The sequence below is a fragment of the Pan paniscus genome, chromosome 1 (genome assembly GCF_029289425.2).
Source record: "Pan paniscus chromosome 1, NHGRI_mPanPan1-v2.0_pri, whole genome shotgun sequence".
Classification (NCBI taxonomy): domain Eukaryota; kingdom Metazoa; phylum Chordata; class Mammalia; order Primates; family Hominidae; genus Pan; species Pan paniscus.
In genome coordinates, this window is record NC_073249.2 from 173,491,208 (window position 1) to 173,510,863 (window position 19,656).

General features: G+C 50.0%; 1 protein-coding gene and 1 long non-coding RNA gene across 23 annotated transcripts in view; one reads left to right on the top strand and one right to left on the bottom strand.

Annotated features, from left to right (window-relative positions):
- Positions 1 to 5,725: 5,725 nt before the first annotated feature.
- Positions 5,726 to 18,968, bottom strand: LOC106634868 (uncharacterized). The gene is made up of 3 exons (XR_001338220.5): positions 18,826 to 18,968; positions 15,920 to 16,003; positions 5,726 to 11,009 (listed from the first exon to the last, which is right to left on the bottom strand). It is a non-coding gene; the product is annotated as an uncharacterized LOC106634868 (long non-coding RNA).
- A 146-nt stretch (positions 18,969 to 19,114) lies between these two features.
- The window catches only part of LRP8 (LDL receptor related protein 8), an 81,720-nt gene continuing 81,178 nt past the window's right edge, over positions 19,115 to 19,656 (top strand). For 4 of the 22 annotated variants that reach the window (XM_034965469.3, XM_034965495.3, XM_034965508.4 and 1 more), the window contains exon 1: positions 19,120 to 19,412. In XM_034965469.3, coding sequence (XP_034821360.1) covers positions 19,289 to 19,412 — 124 coding nt within the window. In that variant the 5' untranslated portion in view covers positions 19,120 to 19,288. Of the gene's footprint in view, positions 19,413 to 19,656 lie in introns of all 22 variants that reach the window. The other 18 variants (XM_024927790.5, XM_034965499.4, XM_055092608.2 and 15 more) reach the window with 10 other exon arrangements.

Below are 19,656 nucleotides of genomic sequence, written 5' to 3' on the forward strand. Positions count from 1 at the left end.
GAGTTAGAATAGACGAATACACTCTCCCTCCCCCAGTTTGCTTCTCCCTTCACCCATTCCCACTGATGGGGAGCAGGCAACACCCTCCTCCTGGCTGGGAGGCCTGGCTGACAAAATCCCGAGCTGGACCAGATAGTGGCAAGTGCCAGCTGGGACACAGCAGTCCCAGGGTCTCTGCTACAGACTCACCATGTCACCTTGGGCCTCGCCTTCCATACCTGCAAAATGGGGGCAATGAACTTGCTCTGGGCCCGGGGATAAGGAACGATTCTTGGTCAGGTTGGCACACCCCAGGACCTTCCACAAACAGCAGCTGAACCACCCCATCCCCTGGGGCCTCAGGCACAAATCAGCAGCAGAGAAATACCTCTGGGCCCAGCTAGCCTAAGCACAGGCTGAATCAAGGAGGAGCCAGGCCAGGGCCCCTGCAGCTGCCTACTTCCGAGCTGTCAGCATGATGCATGGGACAAATTAAATCCATAAATAAAAGAAGAGTGGCCTGTGGCATCTTGGCCACAACTGCACTTCTTGGCAAACGTTGGCAGAGGATGATAGGAGAGCCCCTAAGAAGGCCCAGCCCAGCATCCTCTGTATCCACCTGCCTGCCCTACAGGCCACAGAGCGTCTGGTCACCAAGCGTTCACTTGGCCTTGTTCCTGTCTCATGTGCGTTCTCCCTGACCAGCTCCAGACACAGCCACCTGCTGCCTCAGCCCCGGTAGTTCCTGATGTAGGAGAACGGGGGCTGGTGGGAGCCAAAGGGCTTCTGGTAATGAGGGGCTTGGGTCAATAGTCTGGGTTCAAGGCCCAGTCTTGGGGTGAGGGCTGTCCCCTACCCACTCTGCCTGGTACCCAATAGATCAGGAGTGAATTAACTTCCAGCCTCCACTAGGAATCTCTCCTCAGGACCCTCATACCCTGCATAGTAACCACTCCCTTCTCATCCTCCAAGGCCATCATTGGACACCTCCTCCAGGAAGCCCTGCTGGAATGACCCAGATTCAGCCACTTGACTCCCAGGTGCATAGGCTTCTCCCAAAGTGGGAAAGTCCTGGGCTGGGCCCAGCCCACCAAGATCTTCCCTGGCAGACTTGTTTAAAATGCCAGCATCCTCCTTGCCTCAGCAGCCCCAGTCCCCATTCCCTGCTTTAGTTTTCGAGCACAGTCCTTATTGCCATCTATCATGATTTTAATGATTTCTTTATTTTCTGGCTCCCCCCTAGAATGTAAGTTCTCTGAGGGGAGGGTCTTTGTCCTCTCTGCTTGCTTTTGGATCTCTGTGTGTAGAGCAGCGCCCATGTACATGGCCTCAAATATTAGACAAAAGACAAATAAAAGGTAGGGTGCACAGCATATGCAAAGGCTCAGAGGTGTGATGGGGCTTGGGAAAGGAGGTGTGATCGGGCTTGGGAAAGGAGGTGTGACAGATGGTGGGCATCCCAGAGCAAGGTCCTCAAGAGGTGAGGCCAAGGGAGGAGAGCAAGGCCCAAACAGAGAAGGATCTGGAATGCCAGGTCAGGGTTACAGGGTGATGAGGGCCATGGGAGGGTGTTAAACATTCATTCCACGGACAGGACACAGCCTGCACAGTAGCTTTCTTTCTTCCCTTTTTTGCTTGTTTGTTTGAGTCAGCATCTCGCTCTGTTGCCCAGGCTTGAGTGCAGTAGTGCAATTATAGCTCACTGCAGCCCAGATCTCCCAAACTCAACCTTCAGAGTAGCTAAGACTATGGGCGTGCATCACCATGTCTGGCTAATTTTTTATTTTTAGTAGAGATGAGGTCTCACTATGTTGCCCAGGCTGGTCTCGAAGTCCAAGCAATTCTCCCACCTCGGCCTCTCAAAGTGCTGGGATTACATGCGTGAGCCCCTGTGCCTGGCCATTTGTTTGTTTTTATCAAATTGGTTGCAAACATTTAAAAGATAAAAGATCAAGATATTTTACACAAAAATCTAGATCTATTTTCTTGAAAGCTTTTCTTGAAGAATCAGAAGAGCTGGTCTCACCGGGTCCCCATCCCTGCCAGGCAACCACCCACTGGAGTGGGTCTCACTCCCCAGCCCCTGAAGGCCTGTGGGCTTTCTGCCCCTGAGCAAAGCTAGAAGCCCCTAGCCTCTTGTCAGGGTCTCCAGAGCACCTGGCCTAGGCCTGGTCCTTGGACGGATGCTGGATTGATGAATGAATGAGTGGAGAACAGATGAATGCAGCAAAAATGAGAGTAATAATGCCTGCTCCCTGTGCCCCACTTTCCCAGAGAAGCATGGAGGTCCTGGTGTTTTGTAAACTTAAAAGTGCCGGAGCTGAGTGTGGTGGCTCACACCTGTAGCCCCAGCTACTCAAGAAGCTGAAGCAAGGGGATTGCTTGAGCCCAGAGTTTGAATCCAGCCTGAACAACATAGTGAGACCTCATCTCTAAAATAAAACAAAACAAAAACCAACTTGGAAGTCCTGGGAAGAATAATAACAAGAAAATAAACACGTATGTAGCATTTACCAGGTGCCCAGCCCCGTTCATAGCAATTTTCTTCCATTATCTAATTTGTCCCTCCCCAGGGTGCAGGATCTCATCCCATCCTGGGAGCGGTATGCCACTTACAGGGCTGGTGGGATGATTAACTTAATTAATGCAGGTAAAGTGCCTAGAAAAGAGCGTGGCACCCAGCAGGTGCCCAGCAAGTGCTAGTCATTGATACACAAGTCAGGCACTTCCACCAGCAGTGAGCTTGTGTGGTGCCCAGATGAGGCCGCTGAAGCTGGGGAGGTTGAGAGACTCACCCAAGTTCACAGGATGATTGGTAGGGAACAGATGGAGAAATATGTGGCACTGGGGGCCTCCACCAGAGAGCCTGTTCTGGTGAGGGGCTGGGTGAAGGGGCAGATCTCTGGTAGAGCAGAAGGCTCTGGTCACGGGACCATAATTCTGGTCCGGGTTGGGGGTTTGGGCTTCCTCCACTCCCTTCCAGCCCTGCAGTCTGAACCCAGCACCCTCCCTCCTCGCTGACCCATCCAGCAGGCCCTCTCAGTGTAGCAACTCACCTTACAGATGGAGACACCAAGACCCAGAGGAGAGGCAGCCTGGCAGGGGAGAGGCACCTGGGCCTCTGGTCAGACCCTCCATGTTCCAGTCCCGGCCCTGCTCCTTACTGGCCCTGAGACCCTGGCCAAGCAGCTTAATCATACTGGTTCTGGGTCCTCACCTTTTATGACCCGTCAGAAGTGTGTACCCTGCCCCAGGCACCCGGCTCAGAGCCTTGCATGTATCATTCCATTCATTCCTGACAGCAACCTCATTCCATGCATGGGGACTCTGAAACGCAGAGAGGGGAAGCAGCTTTCCTGGGTTCACACAGCTAGGGGTGGATTCAGAGTCAGGATTCAGACCGAGACCCGGGTAAGTCCAAAGCCTGTGTTCTTGAAGTGAAGGAAATAATGTGGGCCTCATACAGTCGTTGTGAGAATGTAAGGAAATAATAATACAATAGTAGCTAATGTTTCCATCACTTTTGGTTATTGGAAAAGGTGCTATTATAAGCATTTTTAACATATTACTAGTTTAATCTGCACATCGATACTATTGACGGGCATCAATGCTATTATCATCCCCTGATTATAGATCAGGAAACTGAGGCACAGAGAAACTGAAAGCACAAGTTAGGTGATTTGCCCAAGGTCACAGACAAGTGTGTGGTAGAGTCAGGGTTTAAATCCAAGCCTTCAGCTCCCAAGTCCTTGTTTTTTTTACCCACTACTCATGAGCGCAGAGCACCAGCCTGATGGGGCATGCTGGACCCGAAATCCACATGGGCTCTTCTCCTACCTCCAGCATTATGATGTCAGCAGCAGAGCCAGCAATGGGGATGCAGGACACAGGGATTCCTGTCCCAGACAGCTCCCCATCCACCTCACTCCAGCCCCACCATAGGATCTGGTTGGGTCTGGTTGGGTGCACAGGCCATCACCCCTGGGAAAGAGAAGTATCAGCCCAAGAACGATGTGGTAGCTATGCCATCCATCTCCCTAGAAACCTGGGGCAGGGCTGGTCCAGCTAATGCTGCCTGTTCTCCATCCTCACCAGGGCTGTCCCTTTCTCTCAGTTTCCAGAGCCTAGATCTGGGATCCCACAGCAGGCCCCACGGAAGCCATGACCATACTGAACATACTCTTTGACTTCTCCTGTCCTATATCCCGCCATTCCAGGTCTTCTTAAGTGAGGAGACGTCTCCAGCCTTGCTTCAATACATGCTTTCCAACTTCTGCACCTGTTCTGCGGTTCCGTCCGCCTGAAGGCTCTCTCACTCTCCTCCAGAAAGACTTCCATCTCCCTGCAGGTAGGGTTCGTCCTCCCTTTCTCTGAAACTCCATGGCCCCACAGCATCACACACCACTGTGATTGTCTTGTTTGTCTCAAGTCCTAGACTAGGCACCTAGTAATTTTACACAAACCCCTCCAAATGCACAGCAACACACTCAGAAGTATGCAACCACACAGATGTATAGCAAAGCTCTCTTCATCTAGGATACACCCAGACACCCCAAGGGCCAATTACACAAAGGCACAGGCACATACACATGACCCTCTAACCAGGACACCCACATACATGCTAATGGTGACACAAGCAACAAGTTGACATCTGGGAGTTTACACACACACACACACACACACACTCATAGCATACTTCCAAGCGCACACAGACTCAGCTACCCACACAAGACCACATGGAGAAATAGCCTTCTCCACACATGGATATGCACACACATGTACAGTCATGCAGAAACATGCAACACCCCACAGTGGGCTCACACACAGAGGTGCCATCTGGTGTCTGTGCTGGAGTCAGTCCCAGGGTGGGCTGGGCAGGCTATGGCCTGAGGCTGGGAAGGCATCTCCTCCAAGACAGGTTGGGGGTCCCAGGGGCAGGGCCTGGGAAACCAGGCCACCATCCCCCGCTGGAGCTCACTCATGGAGGGGAAGAGAAATGATGTGTCTATTGGGCTCCTGGGGAGTATGGGGTGAGGGGTGGGGAGAGGCTGGTCCTGAGTGGGAGGGGCCTCTTGGCTCCAGTTTTCTTCTTGCCACTTGGGCTTCAGACCATCACCAGCCCAGGAAAGCCCTGTCCCCAGGCCCGGCTGCAGGCCATTGCTCAGGCACTCTTGACAGACTTGCCCCTTATGTAGTAAAAGGCAGCATTTACCAAGCACAGGGCCAGACCCAGGGAGAACTTGCACCCCAGGTGCCTCACAGGTTCACCCTATTCCCAGCCTGGCAATGCTGACACACAGATCACAGTGTGCCTCACTTCAGGGATGTCATCTCCCATGATGCTCTCCATATCTCTGACACCTAGGGATCATTCTGCCCATTTTCAAGAGGCTTAGAGAGGTGAAGGTAATTGCCTGAAGTGACCCAGCCCTCCCGAGGTGTCTCCTCGTCCCTGGGTCCCCAGGCTGGGGCTGAGTGTCCCTCAGTCCTCACCCACTCCCCAGGAAAGCGGCAAGAGCAGGGATGGCCCAGAGTAGGGGAAACAGCAGGATAGATGTTGCTGGACACAGCCCAGTGAGGAGCCATAAACTGTAAGGGCCGGAGATGGTGCATCAGGGACTACACATTCCACTCACTGCACCCACCCAAGCAAGGGCGGGGAAGAGACCTCAGGGCTTTATTTGTAGGTGGGTGTATTAGTCTGTTCTTATGCTGCTATAAATACACACCTGAGACTGGATAATTTATAAAGAAAAAGAGGTTTAATGGACTCACAATTCCACATGGCTGAGGAGGCCTCACAATCATGGCGGAAGATGAAGGAGGAGCAAAGGCACATCTTACATGGTGGCAGGCAAGAAAGCGTGTGTAGGGGAACTGCCCTTTATAAAACCATCAGATCTTGTGAGACTTAGTCACTATCACGAGAACAGCATGGGAAAAACCCACCCCCATGATTCACGTCCCTCCCACAACACCTGATTGTGGGAGCTACAATTCAAGATGAGATTTAGGTGGTGACACAGTCAAACCACATCAGTGGGGTACCTGGAAGTCATGACATTTCATTCATTCGTTCATTCATTCATTCATTCAGCACATATTTATTGAGTCACCACCCTAGGAATGGAGGCTGCAGCGGCAGACACATCAGAGGCCTTGCATCTGGGCCTGTCTACTGGTGGGGACACATCCAGCCCTGTTCTGGGGACTGCCGTCTCGAGACTAGTCGCTGCCACCAAACCTTCCTGTCCTTTCTCTGGTTTCTTCTTCCTTGGGTATAGTCTCCTCTGTTTTGGAGGAGAGCAGGTGGTGTCACCCCAGTGACCATGACGGCTCACAGTGATTGAGAGCTTACTATGTGCCAGGCCCCTGTGACTCAGTTAAGCTTCAGTGAGGTAAGTACTTCCATCATCCTCATTTTACAGGGAAACTGGACACATGGAGACATTGAGCCACCTGCCCAAAGTTACACAGGTAGGACAAGTGGCAAGGCTGGGATGTGAACCCAGGAAGTCCCATAGCAGCACCTGCACACAAGACCACAGAACTATTCCTCCCCTACCGGCTCTGCAGTGTGTGTACGGATAGGTGCGGGGGTGGTGGGTGCAGGACAGGGGGAGGAGGCTGTCAGGGAGTGGGTTTACAGGACGAAGCAGAACAATAAAATGTCTCTGCTGCCTTGTCTCTTTCCGCTTCTCTCTCCCAATTTCACTCTCACCTCACTTGATATGACTCACCTGGCCTGACAGTTCTCCTTGCTTCGCTCTAATGCCTTCAGTGCCTCCTTGCTGCCTTCAGGATACAGTCCAAGACCCTGGGCTTGGCATTCATGGCTCCAGGAGGCACCCTTTCCAGCCCCACTTCTGCCAGGCACTGCCCTGTGCTCTGTGCTCTGCTCACAGCAATATGTGAGCTGCGTCCCCCACCGTGCCTCCTTACCCTACTGTCTGCACCTTGTCCTGTCTGCCCGGAGCACTCTTCCCCCCACTTTCCCTACCCAGCTCACTCCCGTCAGACTTCAAAACAGCTCCAGGCAGCCTTCCCTGGGCCCCAGGTTGGGCTAAGCCCTCTCCTCTGCAGTGTCACAGCCTGGTCTGTGCCATAGCCTTGATCCACTGGGTTGTCACGGTTTCCATCTCCAGCTGCCCCCAGGATGGTTCCCCAATATCACCCGGCATGGGGCCTGGCACAGGGGCCCTGGGTGGACCTGGATTGTGGGTGAGGTTTCAGGGCCCCTGGAAGATGGCTCCACAGGCAGTGAGAAGTGGAGGAGAGGACAGAGTGGGGCCCAGGACAGGTGAGGTGTGGGGTCCAGGGCACAGGGAGTCAGAGTGGCCAGAGGGATCTGGGGACTGGGTGCTCCAGGGCTTGGTTCATTGAGGCCCCAAGGACAGTTACCCAGGCTGGTTCACAAGGTTGTTAGGGTCAAACCACAAACATCCCATGAGACTGTGGCCAGGCTGTGGCCCCAGTATTAAAAAACTATATCGATTATGGAGGCCAGGTGCGCTGATTTATGTCTATAATCTTAGCGTAATCCTAGCCTTGGGAGGCTGAGGTGGGCAGATCACTTGAGGCCAGGAGTTCGAGATCAGCCTGGGCAACATGGCAAAACCCTGTCTCTACTAAATATACAAAAATTTAGCCAGATGTGGTGGTGGGTGCCTGTAGTCCCAGCTACCCGATAAGCTGAGGCACAAGAATCGCTTGAACCCGGAGGCGGAGGTTGCAGTGAGCTCAGATCGTGCCACTTTACTCTAGCTTGGGCAACAGAGAGAGACTTGTCTCAAAAAAACAAACAAACAACAACAATGACAACAAAAACAAAAACAAAAAAACAAAAACACCTGTATAGATTATGGAATAATAGATACATACAAAAGAGATGCATGTTGCATTTTATAAGAAATAAGTTGGCCAAAATAATTTATTATCTATATTAGGACCTTTCTGAGAAAGGAAAGGCTTGCACTGAATAATTATGTTGAGACAATAGATGTAAACCAAGATTGTCCTAGAAATACCAAATGTATGGCCATCATTATGAAGCATTGTAATAATGAACACCTTTGAACCCAACTTCAACATGAGAGCATGACCAATGCTGTGGGCTTCCTCCTTGTCCCATTCCCCTGCCTTCCCTATAGAAGTAACTAATATCTTAAATTCTGTGACTAATTTTCTCATTAAAAACAAAGAAACACACTTTTATCACGTATGTATGAAAACCTAAACAATATCATTTAATTTTCTTTGTTTTGGAGCCTTACAAGTGTCAAATCCTGTTGTATGTAGTCTTCTGCAACAGGCTTTTCTCACTCCGCATTATAATTCTGTGATTCCTTCTGTATCCAGCCACAGCTATGTTAGACTCATTGCCACTGCTGTATAGGATTTCATTATATGGTGATGCCACAATTAATTAATTTTACTGTTAAGGACATTAGGGTGGTTTCCATGTTTTTACCATAATAAACAGCACTGCTATGAATATCCTTGCACCTGTCTCTGGGTGCTTGCATGCAAGTGTATCTCCAGGGTTTACACTTAGTAATGAAATCGCAATATTCTAAAGTGGTTGCAGCAATTTACACTGCATTAGGAGCATATAAGGATCCCTGTTGATTCCTGCCTCTCCAATACTTGCCACTATGGGACTTCTTTTCCATGGAAAATCTTCCTGTGGTCTTAATTTACATTTTCCTGATTTCTATAAGGCTGAGAATCTTTTCTTGTGGTTTATTTTTCATTCATATTTTTCTGCTGTGAAATGCTCATTCATATCTTTTGCTCTTTTTTAATTGAGTTGTCTTCCTACCAATTTGTAAGAATTCTTTATGTATTCCGGATAGTAATGCTTTGTGCGTTATTTGTGCTGTAATATATTCTCCCAGTATGTGGCTTGTCTTTTCAACAATCAGAAAAAAAAAATTAACTTGGACAAAGAAGAGATTAGGCATGGTGAGAAACACTTCAACAGAAACAACAACAAAACATTACTAACATCCTCAAAGAAATAAGAGAAAATATTGCATCCATGAGAAAAGAACGAGATACTCTAAAAAAAGGAATAGTCAAAGAACAAACAAAAGGCTTTTGGAAATATGATAAGATAAATTTTTGAAAAACAACAAAAAACTGTTGAAGAGTTGAAGAACATTTCCAGAATGAAGAGCAAAATGGGATGAAAAATAGGTGAAAAAAAGTTATAAGAAATATAGAGAACTGGTCCAGGAGGGCCAGTATTTGAATAATTAAGGAGTTCCTGAAAGAAAAAATAAAATCATTATAGAGGTACTTCTTTTAAATTTTCTCCAAAATGAAGATGATTAGTTTGTCCGTGAGGACTCACTGGGTACCCAGCACAGTGAATGGAAATCGATTCACTTCAAGACACACTAAGGCTGAGCAGGCATGGTGGTATGAGCCTGTAGTCCTAACTACTCAGGAGGCTGGGGCAGGAGGATCCTTGAGCCCAGGAGGTCAAGGCTGCAGTGAGCGATGATTGTGCCACTGAACTCCAGCCTCGGTGGCAATGAGATCCCTTCTCTTAAAAGAAAAGACCCACTGAGGACACAGCTTCCAGAAAGAGAGAACAGAGTCTCTATAAAAGATTAGGAAACAGAATGGCCTCAGACTTTTCAGCAGAAACTGGAAGACAATGGAGCAAGCCTTCAAAATTCAGAGGGAAAAATATTTCCAGTTTAGAAATTTATACCTGGTCAAACTATCTGATTAAATGTGAGGCACTTTTAGAAATGCAAGGTCTTAAGATTTCACCTCAAACACATCCTTTTAGAAAAGTATAGGTATACATGGGGCCAGGCGCAGTGGCTTATGCCTGCAATCCCAGCACTTTGGGAGGCCAAGGCGGTTGGATCACCTGAGGTCAGGAATTTGAGACTAGCTTGGCCAACATGGAGAAACCCCATCTCTACTAGAAATACAAAAATTAGCCAGACATGGTGGCACGTACCTGTAGTCCCAGCTACTTGGGAGGCTGAAGCAGGAGAATTGCTTGAACCTGGGAGGTGGAGGCTGCAGTGAGACGAGGTCACACCACTGCACTCCAGACTGGGCGACAGAGGGAGACTCCGTCTCAAAAAATAAAATAAGATAAATAGGTAAACAAAAAATAAAACAAAAAGAAAGCTATGGGTATATGTTCCCCCAAATAAGGTAGTGAACCCAGAAGGGGAAGACGTGGGATCTAGGAATTGAGGGGTTCGACCCAGGAGAAAAGTGCAGCACAGTCTCCAGGTGACAACCAGGGCAGCTGGCCTTGCCATCAACCAGTCCAGGACTCAGCAGTCAGAAATCCGAAGGGAATTCTTCAAGAGGAATAAGTTGGTAGAATACAGTAGTCCCCCATTATCCTCGGGGATGTGTTCCAATACCCGCAATGGAACCTGATTGCCGTCAATCAGAACGTTTCTGTTCGTGTCTTGCACCCACAAATTTAATGGCTTTTCCATCATTACTAAGCTCTCATCACACACAGGTGTTGTAACTTTTGCAGCTTGAGTTGCAACAGCAAAACTAGCACAAATTTCTTTCCTTCTTCACGATTTCATGAATAGAATCATTCTTACTGTAGATCTTAGCAACCACAGCATACAATTTTGTTTTTTAAATTTTCTTATTAAGTCAAGTACTTTCACCTTTCTACTTAAAGGAAGTACTTTACAGCTTCCCTTTGGCATATCGGAATCACCAGCAACACTCCTCTTGTGCTTTGGAGCCCATAATGAAGTAAAATAAGGATTACTTGAACAGAAGCACTGCGATCCTGCGACAGTTGATCTGGTAACTGAGGCAGCTGCTGAGTGACTGATGGGAGAGTAGTGTCTATAGCGCAGATCCACTGGACAAAGGGATGATTCACATCCCAGGTGGGACGAAGCCGGACAGCACGAGATTTCATCCTGCTACTCAGAATAGCATGCAACTGAAAACTTACACATTGTTTATTTCCGGAATTTTCCATTTAATATCTTTGGACCGTGGTTGACCTCGGGTAAATTAATCTGCGGAAAGTGAAACTTCGGATAAGTGGGGATTACTGTATTGAATGTGGGTGATTGTAGTAAGAGGAGATTTACACAAATGAGGGAGAGTTTAGGGAGGAAAGAGAGATAAATACATAGAAAGCTAAGAAAGAAATAAAGCAATAAAGCAAAAGGTAACAATTATTAATTCCAGGGAAAACACAAAGGCATGCAGGAAAAAAGTATTAATCATGGCACACTACAAATAGCATTTATTGTATTATGATCACATCTAAGTATGTTCAGAATATGACACCAAAAGCACAGACAACAAAAGAAAAAACAGATTGAACTACATCAAAATTGAAAAATTCTGTGTATCAAAGGACAGAATCAACAGAGTGAAAAGGCTGCCAATGGGATGGGAGAAAATATTTGCAAACCATATATCTGATAAGGGGTTAATAGCTAAAATATATAAGAATTCCTACAACTCAACAACAAAAAACTAAACAACCCAATTGAAAAATGGGCAAAGGACTTTAATAGACATTTCTCCAAAGAAGATATACAAATGGCCAATAAGTACATGAAAAGATGCTCAGTATCACTAATTATCAAGGAAATGCAAATGAAAACCGCAGTGAGAAAAAAAACCTCACATTCATTAGGATCTGTGTTAAAACAAACAAAGAAACAACAACAACAACAACAAAAGCAGAAAACAACAAGTTTTGGCCAGGACATGGAGAAACTGGAACTCTTACACATTGTTGGTAGGAACGTAAAATGATACAACTGCTGTGGAAAACACTATGGTGGTTCCTCAAAAAATAAAAACTAGAATCACAGTATGATCCAGCAATTCCACTTCTGAGTATATTCAAAAGAACTGAAGGCAAGGACTTGAAGAGATATCTGTACACTCATGTTTATAGCAACATTATACGCAGTAGCTAAAATGTGGAACCAACCCAACTGTCCCTTGATGGATGAATGAAGAAACAAAATGTGGAACAGACATACAATGGAGTATTCCGGATCCTTAAAAAGGAAGGACATTGTGACACGTGCTACAACATGGATGAGCCTTGACGATGTTACACTAAGTGAAATAAGCCACTCACAAAAGGGTAAATATTGTATGAGTGCACTTACCTAAGGTGCCTAGAGTAGTCAAATTCATAAATACAGGAAGTAGAATATGGTTTCTGGGGCTGGCGGGGAGGAAGGAAGGGGATTTCGAGGTGTCTCACGCCCGTACTCCCAGCACTTTGGGAGGCTGAGGCAGGTGGATAGCCTGAGCTCAGGAGCTCAAGACCAACCTGGGCAACATGGCGAAACACTGTCTCTTTAAAAAGACTTAAAAAAAAATTAGCTGGGTGTGGTGGTGTGCATCTGTAGTCCCAGCTACTCAGGAGGCTGAGGTGGGAGGATTGCTTGAGCCTGGGGCTGGTGGAGGGTGGGGGTGGCAGAGGTTGCAGTGAGCTGAGATGGTGCCACTGCACCCCAGCCTGGGTGACAGAGCGAGACCCTGTCTCAACCAATCAATCAATCAGTCAATCAATAAAAACATAAAAAACAATTTAAAAAATAAAAACTAACCCAAAATAAAGGCAAACAGAAAAGTACTGAGTCTGCCCCCGAAAGCCATGTGACTCAGGGGGTGGGCACCCAGGGCCTGAGCCACCTGCAAGTCACCTTGAGGAATGCCTGTCATCATGGGCAGAGTGGTCAGGGCTCCTGCCCTCCATCCGTCCTGGAATAAACAGGGAGCTCAGAGCTGATGGCCCTTAGAGAAAAGAGACACATCTGGGTGCACAGAGGCCCATTGTTTATGTGAATAGCCATACATTTAATTTAATATGTATTGGAAAAATATAATGAGCATATAAAGCCTGTGATTTCATGGAGATTATTGCTTAGGTTGAAGCTAAATCTACTAAGTGAAAGGATTTAAGGGGAACCCTGGGATGACAGTAGCAGGTAAGGGGAAATAGAGAAAGTCATTCAAGTGGATGAGAATGGCTGCAGTTATGGGATATACTGACCTAGTTCAGCCCCTCAGGTTAGGGATGGACACCCCAGGCCTAGAGAGGGAGAAGGACCCACTCAGTCTCCTACATAAGACAGTGGAGGAGGAGGCAGTTGTGAGCCCACCCTCCTGAAAGCACACAGCCAAGAGGCAAGAAACCGAGGCTGGGTCTGTCCTGCTTTTCTACGAACCCCTGAACCACCTTCATCCTCTCCTTTCCTCTGCAAGATGAAGGGATTGTGCAGCTAATAGCAATAATGCAGCTAATATTAATGGTAACTGCAGATAATTCTTACAGAGTTCTTACTATGTGGCAGAAACAACCACAAAGGCAATAATAATAGCAATGACTTATATAGTGTGTACTTAAGTTCTTAGAAGGGTTTTTAGTACATAGTACACACTATATAAGTGCATACATAGTTGGCCCTCTCTATCCATGGGTTCTGAATCCTGGATTCAATCAACTGCAGATCAGAAATATTCAGGAAAAAATAATTGCATCTGTACTGAACATGTACAGGCTTTTTATCCTTGTCATTATTCCCTAAACAATACATCGTAACAACTATTTACATAGCATTTACATTGTATAGGTATTATAAATAATCTAGAGATGATGTAAAGTATACGGGAGGATGTGTACAGATTATATGCAAATATTGTATCATTTTCTATCAAGCACTTGAGCATCTGAGGATTTTGGTATCTGCAGGAGGTCCTGGAACCAGTCCCCCATGGATACAGAGGGAGGACTGTATTAATTCATCCTCACAAATCCTACGACAGTGTGTGGCAGCCAGCCTCCAAGACAGCCCCCAGACAGACCTCCTGGGAGTCACAATCCTATGTAGTTCCCTTCCATATAGAATAGGGCTGATCTATGTAACCAACAGGATATTGCAGAGATGAGGGAGCGTGACTTCCATGGTCAGGTCATACAAGACATTGTGACTTCATTGCTTTCTCTTTCTTTGATCTGTCTCCCTAAGGAAAGCCAGCTATGTCATGTGGACACTCGAGCAGTCCTCTGGAGTGAGCCACATGGTGAAAAATGGAGTCCTCCTGCCACCAGCCAAAAGGGACTTGCCAGCCTTGTGACTGAGCTGGCCCAGACACTCCAGCCCCAGTTAAACCTTTGGAAGACTGTGGCCTCGCCAACATCTTGACTGCAACTTCGTGAGAGACCCAGAGCTAGACCCATGCAACTAAGCTGCTCCCCAATTCCTGGCCCACAGACACTGGGAGAGATAATACATGTTTATTTCTGTTCGAAGCTGCTAAGTTTTGGGTAATTTGTTTTGCAGCAATAGGTAATTGATAGCATTAGGAAACATTAGCTAATGCTAACAATGTTTTGCAGATGAGGGAATTGAGGCATAAAAGTAACTTGCCCCAGGTCACACAGGTAACAAGTCGTTTAAACCATGGCAGTTTGGATCTACGTAAAGTTCAGTAATAAATTAGAATCTCTCTTTTACAGGAATCAGGACACTTTGCCTGCTCAGAGGGAGAGAGGGAAAGAGACAGAGACACAAACACAGAGAGACAGTGACACGGAGAAGTGCGCCGTGGGCTCACAGTACCATGTGAAGGACTGGGGCTGCCCTTCTGTAAAGTGAAGGCAGTGGAGAAGTGAAGTGAAGTGTAAATGAAGCGGAAAGTGAAGGATGGTGGAGAGCACCCTTGCCCTTGCAGCCTGGCTGTGCTTGGCTTGGGGCTGCTGGTCTCTGACCCTGGCTGGGCTGGTGACACAGCCTAAGGTACCTGGGGGTGGAATCTGGCGCCCCTGAGCAGACCCCTCCCTGGCTCTTGTCCCCCTGTGCTGACACTCTCTGTCCCAGGCTCTCTCTGCCTCCAGACCAGAGCTCCTCCAGGGAAAAGGTGGAGTCTTGTTCATCTGTGTCCCTCACCTAGCATAAGGCCTGCCGGAGCAGGCTGGGCGAGGTGAACACAGAAGGTCCTCTGGCCCTGGTACTGGAGAGGCATCATCACTGGGGACAGAGTGAGAACCAGGATGATGCTGTTTGTTACTAGAGGAGCTCCCATTGAATGGAGGAGCCAACGACGACAGTCCAGTGTGATCAGGGAGATTGGGACACACAGTGCCGTGGGGGCCCAGAGGAGCAGGGAGGATCTCTGTGGAGGAGGCGAGAAGTCTTCCCAGAGGAGGAGGCATTTGAGGTGAGGCCCAAACGGTAAACAGAAGCCAACCCATGCGGGAGTGTTCTAGGCAGGGGGCACGGCCTAGCAGAGGGCACAGCCTGGCAAAGGTCTGAAGCTCCAGTTCCTGGGGGGCAGTGTGAAAGAGTAGGCTGCTGGGGCTCCCATGGCTCTGGAGACCAACATGGGACTTGGGAGTGGCAGGGTGCCATATTGACAGCAGGTGAAATATCACCTACATCTGTCTCATGGGGAATTCATTACACTTCGGGTTGGGTTTGGGAGTTTTCTTTGGAAACTCAGGGTAGGCAGGGTCTGTAAGCTTGAGTCAGCCCAGGATGGAGAGGCAGGGTAGGGGAGAACCAAAGTCACCTGGGTGGCAGAAGCTTTACCAGGACCTCGGTGTCCATTTGGTGTCTTGTGTGTTTCAAGGACTGCGCTTTCTCCCTTTGCCCCTCACAGAAATTAACCAGTTTATGTGCCCTGAAAAATTCCCACTTCCACCCTCTGGGTTCGCATGCTGGCTCAGTCACTTACTAGCTGTGTGACCTCTCTGCTGCTTAGTTTACTCATCTGTAAAATGGGATAAACACAAAACCTGCCTGATGGAGATGTCGTAAGGATCAAAGAGGAAAAAGAATTTAAAACATTTAGAATGGTGCGTGACCCCCAGCAAGTATACAATAAATATTGGCTATTGTTGTTACTTTATGTGGTTTTCTTTTAACTTTTTCAAGTAAATATAACTTACCTAATGCTTGTTATGTGTCAGGCCTTGTATTTATCCTCTGAAGACAAAGATGAGGAAGACATAGTCCTCCTAGGGGTACAAATCCTTCAATAAAGGCAGAAACAAGCATTGGTCAAATGTGCCCTGTGCCAAGAATCCAGGAATGCAGGAGAGCGGGCTCCTGTCCTCCAGCAGCTCACAGAGTGACGAGGGAGACAGTTGCATAAGCAGACTGTGGCAACACAGGGTGGTCAGGGCTGTGGCAAAGAGAAGCCCAGGGACTGCAGGAGCCCGGGGAAGTGGCCCAAAGTGGGTGGAGGCTGAGAGGAGCCAGAAGGACCTCAGCTGAGGGGGCTGTTGAGAGACAAGGATTTGCCCACTTTGGCAACTGGCATCCTTCTCCCTTGGGGAGGTCGGGGGATGCCTGGGCTCAGTCTTGATTCTGGGTATTGGAAAGCCATCAGGGTTTTGTGAACAGGGAATTATGTTTGAATAATAGTAACAATAACTAACATTTCTCATGCAGCTACTATATACTGTATGCTGTGCATACACAATCTCATCTCATATCCTCACCACAATGCTGTGAGGTGAGTACTGTCACCTTTCTCATTTTTCACATTTAGAGCCACAGAGATTGAGTTGCCCAAGTTCACATAACTAGAAAGGGAAGGAACAGACTCAGACCCAGGCAGTCTCACCCACAGGCCCATGCTCTCCATCTCTCTCTTTTTTCCTTCCTTCCTTCCTTCCTTCCTTCCTTCCTTCTTTCCTTCCTTCCCTCCTTCCTTCCTTCCTTTCTTTTTCTTTCTTTCTTTCTTTTTTGAGACAGAGTCTGGTCCTGTGGCCCAGGCTGGAGTGCAGTGGCGCGATCTCAGCTCACTGCAACCTCCGCCTCCCGGGTTCACGCCATTCTCTTGCCTCAGCTTCCCGAGTAGCTGGGACTGCAGGTGCCCAACACCATGCCCGGCTAATTTTTTGTATTTTAGTAGAGACAGGGTTTCACCGTGTTAGCCAGGATGGTCTCAATCTCCTGACCTCATGATCCGCCCGCCTCGGCCTCCCAAAGTGCTGGGATTACAGGTGCGAGCCACCACGCCCGGCCTCTTTTCCTTTCTTTTCTTTTCTTCATCTGCTGCCTCTAGACTTCGGCCCACATAATCTTACAGTTGGAATGAACCTCAGAAATTCCTTATCTCTTCCATTTCCCAGATGAGAAAGTGAGACTGGGAGATAGGATTGACTTTCCTAAGACCACAGAGTGGAGGAGGAGGAGGGACTGAGTTGGATAGGTCAGTTTGGGCAGCAAGACGGGCTTCTATCTTTATCCCACAGTCCCAGGCACCATTGTGCTTGACACAGAATCCAAACTCCAGCTGTGGCCTACAAAGCCCTGGTGATCAGGGCCTTGCCAACTCCCTCCAGCCTCACCTGAGGCACCCACTCCTTCCCTGTCATCAGGCCCCGACCCACCTTGAGGCCTCTGCATTGCCATTCCCTTTGCCAAGAATGCCCTTCCGCCTGATCTTCATGGGTCAGGATCCATCTTGCCATTCAGTGAAATGTCACCTCCTCTGTGAGGCCTTGCCTGATCACCTCTACAGTTACACCCATTGCTCTCACCTGGGTCTGTTTTGTTTTTTCCATAGAAGTTATGATGACCTGAAATAATCTTTTGTTTTCCTGCTTTTGTGTGTATCTCTTCCAACTAAGACATAACTGCAGGAGAGCAGGGAGGAACCTTATCTGTTTCCACTGTATCCTTGAGCCTTGAAGGGCGTTTGGCACATATAGGTGAAAGTACGCCTGCATTTCGTTGTCTGTGTGCTAATGGTCTGTCTCCCCACAGGTCAGGGACCTCTCTGGGGCTGGCACCATGCCTGATTCACCTTGGCACCCGCAGGCCCAGCACAGGGTTGGCACAGAACAGGGCCTGAAATGCTTGCTGAATGACTGAATGAACAAGGGACAGGAGGGGTGATGATGGCAGGAGCACCGTGCCGGGCTCTCTGGGGATCTAAGTCCCTTTCTGGTGGGGTGGCCACAGATATTGCCGCTGGGCTGCCCTTTGGGGGACTACGGCTCAGGAGGCTGCTGAGGAGAGAGGGTGGTTTCCAGGCCAAGGGCTAACAGCACCTGCCCATCCGCGAGGGAGGTGAAGGGGCAAGAGGGGAGGGAGGGTGGACCTAACACTGGCTGTTGGCACCTGCAGGCCGGTTGTTTTGAGTGGCCAATGCCCTGGAATCTCATTCTCTAAAGAAGGTTGTGTGGGTTGGACCCGGCTCACAAGTCTGAGGCTGAAATCAAATCCCAGCTCGCTCTCTGCACCCATTCTCCCCAGTGTGGGTGAGGCGGGTTGCAGCCCTCCAGAGGAAGAGGTGCCTTCTCCTTCCTGCAGAAGACAGCAGGGGCGGACAGCGCGGGCCTAGGTGCGCGGCCCCTAGCGGCAGGGATGGCATCCCTTCCGTGCCCTCCCCTTCCCCCCCGCTCGGCCCGCCCCACAGACCTCGCCTTTCTCCATCACAGCGAGGATTCCTTGTCTTCCCTGCGGGCCCCCCTGGTTGCCCCTCTGACTAGGGGCCTGGAGCGTACTTAACGACGCTGAATAGTCTGTGCACCAGGCCCAATCCACCTGCCTCACGTCCCCATGATCACATGAGCGTGCAACATGCACAGATGCACATGGCACGGAAACCAAACCAGCCACAGGGATTTATAATATCCCAGCCGGAGCCCATGACAGGTGCAGGGGTCCAGCCCTGCGCCCCCAGCTTCTCCCTGCTCATCCACATCTTGGGATCTCACCCCCATCCCTCCCTCCCCCGCCCCACGCGCACACTGCACAGGCCTGTTCGTCCTGGAACATCATTTCCCCTCCCGCCCAGGCTCACTCCTAGACATCCCTCAGCCTCTGATCCGCCTGTCACCTCCTCCAGGAAGCCTCTGCTGCTTCCTCTGGACCTGCTACCTCCGTGGTGAGGGGCTCGCCTGGCCCATCCCTGCGTCTGCAGAGCCCAGCTCTCAGGCGAGCCCAGAGCAGGGCCGTGGAGCGCCCGCTGAGAGAAGAGTGGACGAAAGACAGGAGGGAGGAGGGCGAGGAGGCGGCGGCAGGGGGAGCGTGGGGCGGAGGCGGCAGCGGGAGGGAGCGCGCGCGCTGGCGGCGGCCGCCCAGGGCCGGGGCCGCGCGCCCAGCCTGAGCCCGCCCCGCCGCCGAGCGTCACCGAACCTGCTTGAAATGCAGCCGAGGAGCCGGGGCGGGCGGCAGCGGCGGCGGCGGCGGCGGCGGGGGCAGCGGCAACCCCGGCGCCGCGGCAAGGACTCGGAGGGCTGAGACGCGGCGGCGGCGGCGCGGGGAGCGCGGGGCGCGGCGGCCGGAGCCCCGGGCCCGCCATGGGCCGCCCCGATCCGGGCCCTCTCCGGCCGCTGGCGCTGCTGCTGCTGCTGCTGCTGCTGCTGCTGCTGCGGCTCCAGCATCTTGCGGCGGCAGCGGCTGATCCGCTGCTCGGCGGCCAAGGTGCGTGCGGCCGGTCTCTGACTCGGCTCTGCTCCGCCCTAGCCACCAACAAAGCGCGGCCGGGAGGCCGGAGCGGGGGGGGGGGGGTCCAGAACCCGGGGCTATCGGGGGCGCCCGGGCGGACAGGCTCCATGAGAAGCGGCTATTCCTGAATTTGCCCTCGGCCCCCCGCCCCCGCGGGCCTCGGTGTTGAGGGCTCTGCCCTCTGGGCAGCGGCTCTTGGGGGAGGGGTGCAGGGGGGCTT